We start from the raw sequence: 15,928 nt of genomic DNA, 5'->3' as shown, positions 1-15,928 counted from the left end.
ATGGGCGGTGCTTTCCTTCCGAGTTATGACGTCACTTCCAGTCTCCCTGTGCCAGTGCACGCAGCATTATAGTAAATGGAGTTGGCTGGCTATAATAGTAAAGCAGATGCAGATTTCCAGGACTGGACTAACAAATGTTTATAGTGAAAGGCAACTGGTGTTTTCTATTAAACAAGGTTTAAATGGGCCATTAACATGCATCACAGTTGAACTTAGGAATGTGTCTTTGCAAAGTTAAACTAAATGAAATCCTTTCTTACTTTTACTTGGGGAGTGCAGAGGGATTAGAAGTCTTGTCAGTTTTTGGGGATGTCTGCACCCCTGATAGGGTAAAGACACCTCCAAAATGTTACCAGTTTCTTCTTCAAATGTATTCACTTCCTGTCACATAGCCAAACAGGAAGTGAGGGTAAAACTCTACCAATGTCTTTCCTTGGGGACTCACAGGTCAGTCTAAATAGTTTCCCCATTAGGGAAAATGCACTCTAGCATTTGGCTGTGTAAACCCCAAATTATTAAATATCTTGGACTTTGGGGTTTATTTACTAAAGGCAAATTCAATTTGCACTACAAGTACACTTGGAAGTGCAGTTGCTGGAGATCCAAAAAAAACAAAATACCTAATAATTTGGGGTGTACACAACAAAGTGCTAGAGTGCAATTTGCCTAATGGGGACACTAGTTAGAGTGACCTGTGTGTCCCCAAGGAAAGACATTGGTAGGGTTTTAGCCTCACTTCCTGTTTGGCTATGTGACAGGAAGTGAAGCCAATTTTCTGAAAAAGGGACACAAAGCCCAACCTAAAAAAGACAAGCAGGGGTTCTAACACTCACTTGGTTTACCTCAAATGCCCCCAATTAGAATAGGATTGTCTTGAGCTAGATTTTGAGCCCTGTCCTCAAGTACCCCCAACAGACAATGTTTGCAGGTTTACCTTCATGTTGCACAGATGCTTTAAATCACAGTCAATGGCTTGGTATTTTGGACAGCTATTTAGCTAAGAAACATTCACAAAACAGCTTGAGGAAGACTTTGCAAAATAATGCAGCAAAGACAATTAAATCAAAGTGAAACTGACAACCTACAAACAACACAGATTGACAACATCAAAAATATTTCAGTGAAAAATACCACCCCACCCCCAAAAAAAAAAACATTAAATAAATACTTGCTCTAAAACACATCTGTTTTGCAAAGACGTAAAAAACAAAATACAAAGAGAAAATACATGTGAAACAAACATGCACAGTCCATGAAACACACAAAATGCAAATTCACACAATGTAGAGACAGAACTTCATAATGGGTTCACCTGTTAAGGATGTCCTTAAATTACTAACCCAAAAAACACTCTCTGAGCATGCCCAGAACAATCCAAATGCAGCTAGCACAAAATAAGCCACCCCCTGCCCAAAATTAAGCACATCATCTAGCATGCTACAAAATTACAGTTGGGACATACACCCCCCGGTCTAGCGGGGCAAACAAAGAGCCTAATGTGAGCAAAAGTTATACAACAAATACAATTGCAGTCTATGGGGACTGACTTGTTAATTTTGAGAATCTCCACTTGGCTGGCTCAGATTCTAGTTATTGGTCTTTAAATAGGTATGGGGGCCCAGGTCCCACCCTGAGGGACATATATCAATGTCACCAATTTGGACAATCTCAAAAACGAAACAAGAAGTGCCTAAAAATTAAAAATTGCTTAAAAGCTAGTAACGTGGGGGGACTTACTCTGCCTGTAAAGTGGTGCGTCTGTAGCATGTATCCAAAATACTGCTTCAAAGATGTACGGCTTTAGAGAAAACTTACAAATACATTGCAGCTGCAAGATTTTAACCAAAAACAAAAAATAGCTTGCCCCCAATACACACAATGCCATTGGGTATGTTAAGGCTTAAAATGGGATTCCCCCACATGAAAAATACCACCCCATATTAAACAAATATTGTGCTCCTCCCACACTTAACAAACCCCTAGCCAAACACCCAGCAAGCCAGCCCATGAAAGGGGGATGGATGTTTGGGGGAAGGAGGGGCTCAGGCACCCCAAAAGTCAACCCCTTTGTTCCCATATTCAGGGAGACAAGGATCTCTTCCACACAACCCTAGGCTGGGGTTGTGGGGGGCTGCAGACATGGGGCTTTACGGAATATGGAAAACCCCTTTAAACTAGTGGGGAACAAGGTGCTTTGTGGTTGGTATTGGGCTGAGCCCAACATGCCCCAGAGGCAGCCAGCTATGTTGAGTGCATGTGGCCTTGTATGGTTTAGGAGGGGGTTAGGCGATCGCTCTTCTCGCCCCTTTCCTAGCTGGCCCCGTTGTATGCTCTGAAAAAGGATGTGGTTTGGATTATCGAAGGCAGTTCACAGTCTTTAGAGAATAGTGGAGTGTGGAGCATGCACAGCAAATGATTTATTTGAATAGTTTGCACAGTAGCAGTTTGCGCAGCAGCTAAGTAATCGCATGCACAGCAAATAATTTATTTGCGTAGTTTGCACAGTAGCAGTGTGCATAGTAACTAAATAATTACATGCACAACAAATAATTTGCTTGCGTAGTTTGAACAGTAGCATTTTGCACAGCAGCTAAATAATCGCATGCACAGTGAATAATTTATTTATGTAGTTTGCACAGTAGCAGTTTTGCACAGCAGCTAAATAATTGCATGCACAGCAGCAATTTGCATTAGGATTCACCAATAGTATTGTTATAATTATTGATTTATTGCACTTTATCTATGAAGTAGAATTTATATCAAACAAGGATTTTCTATCTTTGTAGTAATATTTGGTATATAGTTTGCGCTAATCACCTTTTTTATTTATTTAATGCATGGAGCACGACTTATCCGGCAGCTGATAGGTTGCCCCTGTGTGAATCAGCAGTAAAATTGACACTGAGTTGACCTTTTGTTTCATTAGACCTTTAACGAATCATGTCAAATTCATTCGTTATTTTCACTATAATTTCTTTTGTATTCGTTGAAATTTGTTATTTTTTTGGATGCATCAGAATGTCTGAAAGATGCTAAATTCGTACGAATTTCGATTCATTACAAAACGAATTGCACACATCTATCAGCCACCCAGTTATGCATATGTGCGGAGTGTGGACATTAAATCCCTCCCTTTCGCCACCGCACATATGTGTTAGGCTGGCCATGCATTATACAGTTTTATTATACAATTTCCTGTAGCTTTACCTTCAAATATGTAGTGCAAGGGCCTACCTGATTGCATATAAATTTAAAGGGTTTAGGTTTGACCTCATATTACCTATATGGTTTGGTAAATCTAAAGGAAAGTTGAACAAGAAAATTGTATAATGTATGACCAGCCTTACACAGACAGCAACCAAAATTATATTCACAGGAAGGGACCTGCAATATCAGATGCCACCTGCAGATGGCATGTCATTGAAACCTAGAATCATGGGAGCAGGGGATCACCAAACTACGGCTCTTCAGCTGTTGCGGAACTACACGTCCCATGAGGCATTGTAAAACTCTGACATTCACAGATATGACTAGGCATGATGGGAATTGTAGTCCCTGAACAACTGGAGGGTCATAGTCCGGAGACCCCGGGAACCTGAGATTCGGGGAAGTGAATGCATCTTGTGAAAACATGCAAACTTCCTTTAAAAAAGGACCAATTCTGACAGCAACTAACTGTACCATTGTCAGCAAGAAAGCCGAATAATTAAATGACATTTAAATTCTTTAACTGTCTTTCAGTTAATTGACATGTGCTGCATGTCCACCTGTGCTCATTCTTTGAATAAGGCTGAACAATGCATCTCACAACAATGCGCTCAGCATTGTTATTTTAATAGGAATTATAGTCTACCTTATTAGTATAATGGCGGGACCTAGGGAGCAAAATAAAAGGTTGTATCACAAGAACAGATAACATAATTAAGAGAAAGACAATAGGGGCCCCTAGCTGTCTGTGTGACTCCTATACAACATTTTCTTCTTCTTTTTTTTCTAATAAAGCAAAATGAAGCAGAAAAGTTTATAAAAGTCTGAGAAAAGTTTGTGATGTGATCAGATCACCTGTCATCTGTCACCAATCTCCTACAGCAGGAATCAGCAGTTGTGCAGGATAATTAAGAGAAGTGAATAACGAATCTCCCGGCACTGTCAGTTCACACTCCCATTCCTGATTACAAGTGACACGTTTTTACTATCACACAGCATCCTGCTACTTAGTGCAAGACAAACATCCAGCCAGTGCAATCCTGTCTGACTTGTTAAACTCTGCAAATAGGTTTTTCATACTGTGAGGTATGTGTGTGAATTCGATTAGCTTGCTGTATAAAAAAAAAATCCTATGTTTACAGCTCATGCACAGGGAGGATTAGGGCCATACACCACCCAGATCAGCGAATGTGTGCCGCAGGTACGACCAGAGGTTTCTGATTAGCCACGGACAAGAAGCCTGTACAAATCAGTGACAGACCTACACAGTCTGCCTTTACACGCACATGAACTTTAATTGCATCCCAGTCTTAGTCCATAGGGTTCAATATTGAGTTGGTCCACCCTTTGTAGCTATAACAGCTTCAACTCTTCTGGTAGGGCTGTCCATAAGGTTTATGGGAATGTTTGACCATTCTTCCAGAAGTGCATTTATGAGGTCAGGCACTAATGTGGACGAGAAGGCCTGCCTCACAGTCTCTGTGCTAATTCATTCCATCCTCAAGGTGTTCTATTGGGTTGAGGTCAGGGCTTTGTGCAGGCCAGTCAAGTTCTTCCACCCCAAACTCGCTCATTCACGTTTTTATGGACCTTGCTTTGTGCACTGGTGCACAGTCATGTTGAAACAGGATGGGGCCATCCCCAAACTGTTCCCACAAAGTTGGGAGCATGAAATTGTCCAAAATGTCTTGGTATCCTGCCGCCTTAAGACCCAGTTCACACTTAGACTGCCTCAGGCGACTGGGATCCGACTTTAGCGGCGGCTTGCAAAATGACTTCTGTATAGAAGTCAATGCAAGTCGCCCCAAAAGTCATACAGGAACCTTTTTCTAAGTCGGAGCGACTTGAGACGCTCCGATTAGAACGGTTCCATTGCACAGAACAGGACGCGACTTGTCAGGCAGCTAAATCGCCTGATGAGTCGCCCCTGTGTGAACCGGCTCTAAGAGTTCCCTTCACTGGAACTAAGGGGCCAAGCCCAACCCTGAAAATCAACCCCACACCATAATCTCCCCTCCACCAAATGATTTGGACCAGTGCACAAAGCAAGGCCCATAAAGATACGTATGAGCGAGTTTAAGGTAGGGGAACTTGACTGGCCTGCACTGAGTCCTGACTTCAACCCGATAGAACACCTTTGGGATGAATTAGAGCTAAGACTGTGAGCCAGGACATCAATGCCTGACCTCACAAATGTGCTTCTGAAAGAATGGTCAAACATTCCCATAGACACACTACTAAATCTTGTGGACAGCCTTCCCAGAAGATTTTAATCTGTTATAGCTGCAAAGGGTGGGCCAACTCAATATTGAACCCTATAGACTAAGACTGGGATGCCATCAGTGTTGCCAACCTTCAGTATTTTTACTGGCAGCCAGTAAAAAATTGGCACTTTTCTTCTACCGGTAAATGCCAGTAACAGGAAAAAGTTGCCAGCAAAAAAATTGTCTGTTATGCTCGGACAGGACCATTCGAGAGCCTGCCAGTGTGCCCGGGCAGTGCCAGCTAGGAGTTGGTCTGGCGGAGGCTGTGCATGAGTGTGTCATGTGATGTCATGGCGCAAGGAAGCTGAGTTAAGTGGCCAGAGCCTCGTGTGTGGGTCTGCGGGATGGGAGCAAGGCAAGCTGCCTTACTGTGTCGAAAATAAACTAAGATATATGTTTTTTGCCATAATATCTACCTTAAATTACATTGCTATTGCATATTGTACTTGCTAAGTTGCACTTAAAACTGTAATTTTGTAACTTCTGGAAATGCCAGTAAAAACTTGGTTGTGCTGGTAAATTTTGGGTGTCATGTCAGTAAATTTTAATCTGGTAGGTTGGCAACACTGGATGCCATTAAAGTTCATGTGTGTGTAAAGGCATCTGTCCCAATACTTTTGGCAATCTAGTATATATGTAGCCCCGCCCTGGTACCTTAGAAGCAAAATGACACCTCCAGAGACAGGGAGTGAACCAGCATTTACCTCAGGGCTGAATCCATGGCTATAATGGGGAATCTTGAACAGAAGTTGGGCACCAGTCACCTTTTGTCTTTTCAAAGTATTTAACCACTTCAATACCAGGCACTTTTACCCTGTTCCTGCCCAGGCCAATTTTCAGCTTTCAGAGCTGTAACACTTTGAATGACAATTGCACGGTCATGCAACACTATATCCATAAGACATTTTTAGCCTTCTTTTCACTCAAGTAGAACTTTCTTTGGTGTTATTTAATCACCACTGGGTTTTTTATTTGTTTCTGCTATAAAATTGTTCAAATAAATAACTTTTCTTTATACATTTTGGTCAAAATGTATTCTGCTACATTTCTTTGGTAAAAATAACTCAAATCAGTGTATATTATTTAGTCTGTTGGAAGGTTATAGAGTCCACAAACTATGGTATATATATCTGAAAATGTATAGAAAGGGAGCTTTGAGATGGACATTGGCCAACATCCTTAAATCACAATTCTAGCAAGGGTTGAATCCCCCCTGTGAATGGGACTTTAAAGGCTCAAAACAATATTATCATCAAATGTATATGTTTTTTTACAATTCCATTAACCTCCCTGGCGGTATGATTCAGTCTGGAATTAGGTGCTGAAAGGGGTACAATTATTTTGCATGGGAATTTGGCGTTTTATTTTTTAGTCCTGTAATTCTTAGGAATAACGCTCTTAAATCTCTTCAAACCAGAGTCTAGCAGACATCCCGGGTATGATAAAGTTTATAATATAATAAAGAATAATAAAAAATATTCAATAATGTAATCAAATCCTAAAACACTGAAAAGGCACATTTTTTGGTTGCTATGGACAATCTCCAAATTCCAGACAGAAAAAACATTTATAATATAAAAGTGCATGCAGGGCACTGGACAGACCACTAGGGACAAAGGGGGTGTGTATTTTTTAATACAGTACTGTAATCTGTAAGATTACAGTGCTGTGTATGTTTTGTGTACTTTTACTTTTTTGAATTTGCCGCCGTTCTCCGCTTCCGTGCGCCGTAACGCCCCAGGGAACGGAGCTCGGCAGCATTCGGCACTGTGAATCGAGCGGAGGACAGCTCGATCGCACAGCGCGGCGGACATCGCTGGATCCAGGGGACAAGGTATGTAAGTCTCACTGTGTCCTCCCTGCATCCAGCGAAGCGATCTGAGTCTGGCTTGGGGTTACCACTCCTGTTAGTAAATTCCCAACCCGAGCCAGACTTGGGATTACCGCTAGGGGGGTTAAAAGACAAGGTTATACATATAGTATTAAAAGCAATGAAATGTGCACAAAATCATACAATACAATGGTCTGCTTGTAACATGTCTGCATTTCTCTGCATGTATGAATTACAAATAAGTACAACAGACCATTGTATCGTATGATTTTGTGCTCATTTCATTGCTTTTTAATGTTAACCTTATATGTACAACCTTTTTTTATGGAATTGTAATAAAATGTATACATTGTATGATAATATTGTTTTGAGCTTTTAAAGTCCCATTCAATGGGCCAATTCGATCCTTACTAAAAATATATCTGAAACTTTATCTAATTTCTTTAGGCCCTAAAATGTGAGGACAGTACAAATATCCCCCACATTCCCCTTTTTTGGAAAGTAGACAGTCCGAAGTATTTAGTAAGAGGCATTCTGAGTTTTTTTGCAGTTGTAATTCTTTTTGTCATAATAGTTTGGAAAATACAAAAAAAAAAAAAATTCACTTTTTTTTTTAAATGCTGTCACCAGTGTGTACTTGCCACCTCATGATCGTTACAGGGTCGATTTTGCTATAAGCATGAAGTGAAGCATCGTGGCCACAGCATGTAAACACCCCTGTTTGCTGCCTTTTCCAGCTAAAGATAGAGTGGTTGGTAGGTGGTAAAAACACAGCTAAATTGCATTTTTATCACCCCCTCCCCCAACCGCACATCTAAATTTAACCTAAAAGTGATTTTTCTAGTCCCCTAGACCTAAACAAGCATTTAACCCCTGTTGTGCAAAGGTGGCTCAACTGCAAGGGAGTATTTTTACATTCCTTTGAGTTTAGCTCCCATAGAAACATTTAAACTGGAAACTTTTGTTTTGGATACAATGGAGAAGGGTTAGAACCCCTGTTAAGTGTTTATTGCTGTCTTTGTCCCCGCTGGGGGAAACATCCTCTCTATTTCTATGGGTCTAATGATGGCCATACATGCGTCAGTTTTTTTATCCGATCACTTCCCATACAGTGTCCTGTTGACCTCATCATCTGCCCTGCTGGCCCCTGTCCTATTCCCTGCTGGCCTATGTCCTCTGTCCTGTTCTCCCCTGTCCTATTCCCTACTGGCCCCTGTACACTGCCCTGCTGGCCCCTGTCCTATGCTGTGCTAACCTCTGTGCATTGCCCTGCTGACCTTCCATTCTCTGCCCTGCTTGCCCCTGTCCCTTATCCTGTTGACCCCATCATCTGCCTCGCTAGACCCTGTCCTCCACCCTGCTGACTCTTGTCCTATGCCCTGCTGACTCCTATATACTGAGCCCATCCTATGCCCTGATGACTCCTCTACATTGTCCTGTTGGCCCCTGTCCTCCAACCTCCTGGCCCCTGTCCCCCACCCTGCTAACCCCTATCCACTGCCCTGCACACCCCTGCACATTGCCCTGCAAATTGCTGACACTAGCTTCTTCCCTGCTGACCTCAGATCCTCTGCCCCCCAGACATTTTTTAATGCACCTTCACATCAGACAGGCAAGATCAAGCCCTGATAATTAACCAACTTTTGATAACTATTCATTTAAATTTGCTGGATTTGGGGTGACCTGAGGTGGGAAGGTGAAGGAAGAGGGTTTGATCTGAAGTGTGAAGGTGCAGGAATTGGGATGATCTGAAATGTGAAGGTGCAGGAATTGGGATTGTTTGTGATGGGAAGTTGTAGGAATTGGGATGATCTGAGGTGCGAAGGTGCAGGAATTGGGATGATCTGAGGTGCGAATTTGCAGGAATTGGGATGATCCGAGATGTGATGTTGCGGGAACTGGGTTGATCTGAGGTTTGAAGGTGCAGGAATTGGGGTGTTATAAGGTGGGAAGGTGCAGGAATTGGGATGATCTGAGATGTGACGGTGCAGGAATTTGGATGAACTGCGGTGTGAAGGTGCAGGAATTGGGATGAACTGAGGTGTGGTAGGTACAGGAATCAGGATTGTCTGAGGTGTAAAGGGACAAGCAGTGGGATAATCAGAGGTGTGACGGTGCAGGAATTGGGATTGTCTGAGGTGTAAAGGGGCATGAAGTGGGATAATCTGAGGTGTGAAGGTGCAGGAATTGGGATGATCTGAGGTGTAAAGGGGCAGGAAGTGGGATAATCTGAGGTGTGAAGGTGCCGGAATTGGGATTGTCTGAGGTGTAAAGGGGCAGGAAGTGGGATAATCTGAGGTGTGACGGTGCAGGAATTGGGATGATCTGAAATATGTACTGTAGGTGCAGGAATTGGGATTGTCTGAGATGGGAAGGTGCAGGAATTGGGATGATCTGAGCTGCGAAAGTGCAAGAATTGGGACGATCCGAGATGTGATATTGCAGGAACTGGGTTGATCTGAGGTGTGAAGGTGCAGGAATTGGGGTGTTATGAGGTGGGAAGGTGCAGGAATTGGGATGATCTGAGATGTGACGGTGCAGGAATTTGGATGAACTGAGGTGTGAAGGTGCAGGAGTTGGGATGAACTGAGGTGCGAAGGTGCAGGAATTGGGATGAACTGAGGTGCGAAGGTGCAGGAATTGGGATAAACTGAGGTGGAAAGGTGCAGGAATTGGGATTGTCCGAGATGGGAAGGTGCAGGAATTGGGATGATCTGAGCTGCGAAAGTGCAAGAATTGGGATGATCCGAGATGTGATATTGCAGGAACTGGGTTGATCTGAGGTGTAAAGGTGCAGGAATTGGGGTGTTATGAGGTGGGAAGGTGCAGGAATTGGGATGATCTGAGGTGCGAAGGTGCAGGAATTGGGATGAACTGAGGTGCGAAGGTGCAGGAATTGGGATGAAATGAGGTGGGAAGGTGCAGGAATTGGGATTGTCCGAGATGGGAAGGTGCAGGAATTGGGATTGTCTGAGGTGGGAAGGTGCAGGAATTGGGATGATCTGAGGTGTGAAGGTGCAGGAATTGGGATTGTATGGGGTGGGATGGTGCAGGAATTGGGATGATCCGAGGTGCGAAGGTGCAGGAATTGGGATTGTCTGAGGTGGGAAGGTGCAGGAATTGGGATGATCTGAGGTGTGAAGGTGCAGGAATTGGGATGATCTGAGGTGTGAAGGTGCAGGAATTGGGATTGTATGGGGTGGGATAGTGCAGGAATTGGGATGATCCGAGGTGCGAAGGTGCAGGAATTGGGATGATCTGAGGTGTGAAGGTGCAGGAATTGGGATGATCTGAGGTGTGAAGGTGCAGGAATTTGGATGAACTGAGGGTTGAAGGTGCAGGAATTGGGATTGTATGAGGTGGGAAGGTGCAGGAATTGGGATGATCCGAGGTGTGACATTGCAGGAATTGGGGTGATCTGAGGTGGGAAGGAGCAGCAATTGGGGCTGATCTGAGGTGGGAAGGTGCAGGAATTGGGATTGTATGAGGTGTGACATTGCAGGAATTGGGATGATCCGAGGTGTGACATTGCAGGAATTGGGGTGATCTGAGGTGGGAAGGTGCAGGAATTGGGGTGATCTGAGGTGGGAAGGAGCAGCAATTGGGGCTGATCTGAGGTGGGAAGGTGCAGGAATTTGGATAATTTGAAAAATAAGAATTAAAAAACTGACAGGGATCTTGTCATACCCTACTTTATCTAACAAAAGTAAGTTTTAGATTTTGTATTCTTTCATGTAAAAAAGTGGAGATGAAAAGGTATGCTTCAGAGCAAGCAGTTTTAGGCAGTCCATTGATGATTCATATTTTTTAATTCAACTCAAGTGAGTAGAACGAAAACACATGACTCGATTCACACATCCACAATTTGAGGAGGATGGGGGAATCCTCCCTACTGTGTCATTATATTCTGACAGTGGGGAGCCTTCAGCGCAGCAAGCTATAGCCTGTAGTCAATCGTTAGATGGACTTCTGTACAAACACCCTGCCCATACATGGATCAAAATTTGCCCAGTTCAGTAAGGAAGGACTTTGATCCATGTATGGCTGGCTTTAGTGTATACAAACCCTAAAAACAAACTTCTCTTGTCTGTTCCCTTTTTGGTCAGTTAAAAATGTAATATGAAATAGGTATAATTTTGTTGTATTGTCTTAAGAGTAATAAAGACCTGTTGATCCTGCCATAAATCTTGTCAGTTAATACCTTCCTGCCTTCTTTGTCTGTACTAACTTTTATCAATTACATTGTTCCAGCTATCTCTGAAAATGAGAGGTGAAGGTGTTCTGTAGTTCCTGGGTCCTAGGGTAACGCCATTGATTCTCTAGTCTATAATGAGTGTGTGAGCGGTGTGACCCTAGAATGGGATGTGTGTTAAAAGCTAGGTCACCAGGTGAACATAAAGTAAAAATGTTGCAGCCACATCTGCGGACTGGTAGACTGTAATATAGTATGTTTGCATTCTTGAATTTTGATAGGCATTAAATTACAATTTTTCCATTCAAGCTTAAACTATATTTAAAGCCAGAACTTTGATAGAGACGAGGAGGGTAATATTGCTGTCAGTTTTTTCTTTGCCATCTGACTTTAATTAGGTATATCTCCCTTCGCTTTCTATCCTTCAGCCCAGGTTCACACTGAGCTGTGGGAATGAAGCCGTGCAAGCTCAGCTGAACTCGCACAATTTCACTCCCACAAATGTCAATGTAAATCGCAGCCCGAAATCACAAAAAGTAGTACAGAAACTACTTTTTGAAATCGGTGCAGCGCTGCAGATGTGCCGTCGCACCGATTAGGTCGGTGCCATTGTTGGCAATTGCCGCCAATTTGACATGTGATTTGACATGTCAAATTTCATGTCAAAACGCTCCAGTGTTAACCAGGGCGTAGACTTATCAAGAAGAGAGAGGATAGCTTTCCAATGTGAGGGATATTCCTTCTTAATCATGCCACACATGGAGTGAATTTCTTTCCTGCAACCATTGATTGTAGGAGAGAAATTTGCTGAATTCTCCGATCAACACAGACAGTGTTCATGCGGGAATCCCTACTGCCCTGTGAGGGAGGGTGGGGGGAGCTGTCCCCCTCAGGAGAAGACAGTGATTATTGCTATCGCAGGTAAAACCCGGCATGCTGGTTGTACCCAAGTTAATCGATTAATCAACTTGATACATTCAGCCTGCCCATACATGATTCGAATCCCAGCTGGTTCCTTCTGAAGAGTCAAGATTCGAACCGTGTATGGCCTGCCTTAGACAGTGGTCATAGGAACAAGTGTCCCCATTGGAAGATGTCCCCTCTATTTTTGCTCTGGTGACAACTCACTTTCATTCCTGGTGACACTGATCACCCTTATGCTGCATACATGCGATCTGAATTTTGGTCGGAAAAAGGTCTGATGGTTTTCCTGACGGAATTCCGACGGGATTTCGCTCAAGCCGCATACACGCGGTCACACCAAATTCCGACCGCCAAGAACGCGGTGACATACAACACATATGACTGGACTAGAAAAAGGAAGTCCAATACCCAGTAGCCAATAGCTTCCATCTCGTAGTTGAATCTGAGCATGCGTGAGTGTTTGCTTGTCAGAATTGCATACACAAAATCGGAATTTCTGTCTGAAAAACTGAGAACATGCTCTCATATTTTTGCTGGCGGCAATTCAGCCAGCTAAATTCCAATGGAGCATACACACGGTTGCATTTTCCGATAAAAAACTCTCAACGGTCTTTTGCTGGCCGAAATTCTGATCATGTGTGTGTGTGGCATTACAATAAAAATCTGACAGTGGTCCTTACCGTCCTATTCAAAACTAAAAAAAAAATCATATATAAAAAATATAAAAAAGAATTACGCCATTAGTTATAATTTAAGGAAAACATTAACTTTTAAATGACTTTGCTTACTGAATGTAGTAAAGCTGTGTTAAATAAATCAAGCAACCCAACCCCCTCCCCCCCAATGTTTTTTATGCATGCATGTTTCCATTACAAAGTGAATTTTCACCGTTTTCACTTTGAATGAAAGTAGCGCTAAAGGCAATTTTATTTTATTTTTTTATAATTTTGGAAGTGTGTGGAAATCCTTCCGCGGTGAGGGAGTCCCTTGTTGTCACCGGGGTCCCTATTGGAAGATTTCCCCTTTGTTTCTCTTCTGGCAACAACCTGAAATGTGAACTTTTCTTTCATTTTCACTTTCGGTGATAATGGTTAAAAGGAAAATTAGAAAAGGTGAATTTCCCTAACGAGGGGAACATTAAGCAATAAAAAGCTGATAGATGTTCTAATTTCTCTCCACTCTATCCAAAACTACAAAAATATGCCTTTTGTTTTGTTTTATATATTTTTTTAATCAAACACTTTTTATTTAATTTAAAATTATAATTTTTTTTCTTACGCATATACAAACAAAGCAAATCATAAATACTTATACGGAACGAACCAAAATAAAAATAAAATAAAATAAATACATAAATAAAATAATACATAAATAAAATAAAATAATACATAAATAAAATAAAATAATACATAAACAAAATGTCTTTAGTTATACTTTAAACCGACAATAAATATTATCCTTATTCTCTAAAAATAATCCACACACATCCCTTACTTAATAGAATTTGTATCTTTTTTTTTTTTTCTTGAAATCATTTCCATTGTGCTTTTCTGCTTCCTTGCTGCCTAACCTCTCCTTTTGCCCTCACTTTTGTTTGTTTGGAATGAGAAGTGTATGTTAGTTGCAGTCACGTGCATGCTACAGATCCCACAGACCCTAGCTAGCCCATCTCTGGAGTAAGCAAGAGAGGGTGACTACGTTCCCACATGCAGTGGGACCATGGAGAACAAACGGAGCCACTATCCAACAGGAAGTCAGATCACAGCAGCAAAAAAAAAAAAAAAAGGGATTAGGAGGCTGAGATGGATAATATATACTTTTTGATTTAAGAATGCATTTTCTACTCAGTCTTTTCTTAAAATACAGTATTAGTTATAAACGAATATTTGAAGTTAAGGTTAAGAGCTTGTGAAATTCAAATCTCTAAATAGATATATTAATACATACTCCGGGTTTAGAGAATTTTTTTTTTTTTTTATAACCCTTTAGTTATAATCATTCTTTTTACACACAAGATTATCTAATATCTTAACATTAGACAGAGTATTTATCATTTTCTTTTATTGACATTGTGAAAACTGAAGTCTATTATAATCTTTTCTTGCAACGTCAGTACTTCAATATTATTCTCTTATAATTGTCTAAATAATCTGTGTTTGTTGATATTCAATGTTTTTTTTAAATAAAAACTTTTCAACGATAAGAATGCATTTTATGTTCTTGGAAGCCAGAGTTTACTATCACTTTAAGTGGAAATTCCCTTGCAAAGTGAAGATGCTCTACTTCTTTCGGAGCCCGATGCATTTCACACCTTCGCTCCCACCAGTCCAGCCCAATTAGAGGTGACATGAGACGGAAGATGGTTAGCCGTCAGTAGCGTTCGGTATGAGTAAACGGCTCGGCAATGAAGGATGATCACAGCACAGCGGTGAAAGGAGGGAGACTCACCAAAAAGCGTGTTGATGAATCCATACCAGACGCATCCGGCTTCTCCAATGAGCCAACGTCCCTGGGTGCTGGCGGCAAAGCTGAACGGGGTGCCCAGGATACACACCATCAGGTCACTCAGAGAGATGTTCATCAGCAACATGTTAATGGGGGATCGCAGCATCTTGTACTGGCAGAAGAGGACAAGTACCAGCAAGTTACTGAAGAAGCCCAAACTTCCAATGATTCCCAGAAACACAGCTACCAGCAGGTGGCCTGTCGGTGACAAGTTTGCGTGCTCCGTCCCATACTGGTGGCTGCTGCTTCTGCAGGTGACACTGCTGCTGTCACTACAGCTGGGACTGAAACTTGGGAAAGCCATGATGGGAGTCTGCAGGATAATGCAAGCAGCTGCTTCTCATGCACTCTGTACTTTTTTTTTTTTTTTGTGCTGTCCTTGATGGGTTTGGTAGCACATGTAAAGTGGAAAGGGTTAATGGCAGCAGTGTGAGAGGCAGCAGTGCCTGCGAGGCTCCATCGTGTGGCCATTTGTCAGCTGGCAGCCTGCCTTTTTATGCGTGCTGGATTTAAAGGGGGTGCGGCGAGCACCTATCTTGGAAGGGGGGGGGGGGGGGGTTTACACGCGTAGTGAGAGCTGGGGGGGTGGGGGGAGTCTTGGCTGTGTCACTCAGATGCAGCAAGCATCCTTATTGTTAATCCTTTCCCACGCTGCAGTTTGTATCTTTGCACATGAGGATTCCTCGGCAAAGAAGAATTGAAACAGGTTTGTACTGTCATCGACTCCCTTGTAATAACACACAGCGGGGATGTAGCTGTATCTTAAAGTGTATGTCTGCGTTTGCAGTCAAATTTGAGAAAACCTCACTATGGGGGTTATTTACGGAAGGCAAATCCACTTTGCACTGCAAGTGCACTTGGAAGTGCAGTCACTCTAAATCTAAGGGGTAGATCTGAAATGAGTGGAAGCTCTGCTGATTTTATCATCCAATCATGTGCAAGCTAAAATGCTGTTTTTTTATTTTGCTTACATGTCCCCCTCGGATCTACAGCGACTTTACTTCC

At 42.3% G+C, this 15,928-nt stretch overlaps 1 protein-coding gene across 1 annotated transcript in view; it reads right to left on the bottom strand.

Moving 5' to 3' along the window:
- The window catches only part of LOC143986745 (vertebrate ancient opsin-like), a 162,161-nt gene extending 146,803 nt beyond the window's left edge, over positions 1 to 15,358 (bottom strand). Inside the window, exon 1 of the mRNA XM_077485149.1 lies at positions 14,867 to 15,358. Within this exon, the coding sequence (XP_077341275.1) occupies positions 14,867 to 15,227 (361 nt within the window). The 5' untranslated portion in view covers positions 15,228 to 15,358. The remainder of the gene's footprint in view (positions 1 to 14,866) is intronic.
- Between the last annotated feature and the right edge of the window lie 570 nt (positions 15,359 to 15,928).

Source organism: Lithobates pipiens, unplaced genomic scaffold (assembly GCF_037356315.1).
Source record: "Lithobates pipiens isolate NorthernLeopardFrog02 unplaced genomic scaffold, aLitPip1_a1.2 Scaffold_18, whole genome shotgun sequence".
NCBI classification, from domain to species: domain Eukaryota; kingdom Metazoa; phylum Chordata; class Amphibia; order Anura; family Ranidae; genus Lithobates; species Lithobates pipiens.
This window is presented reverse-complemented; position numbering and strand designations above follow the sequence as displayed.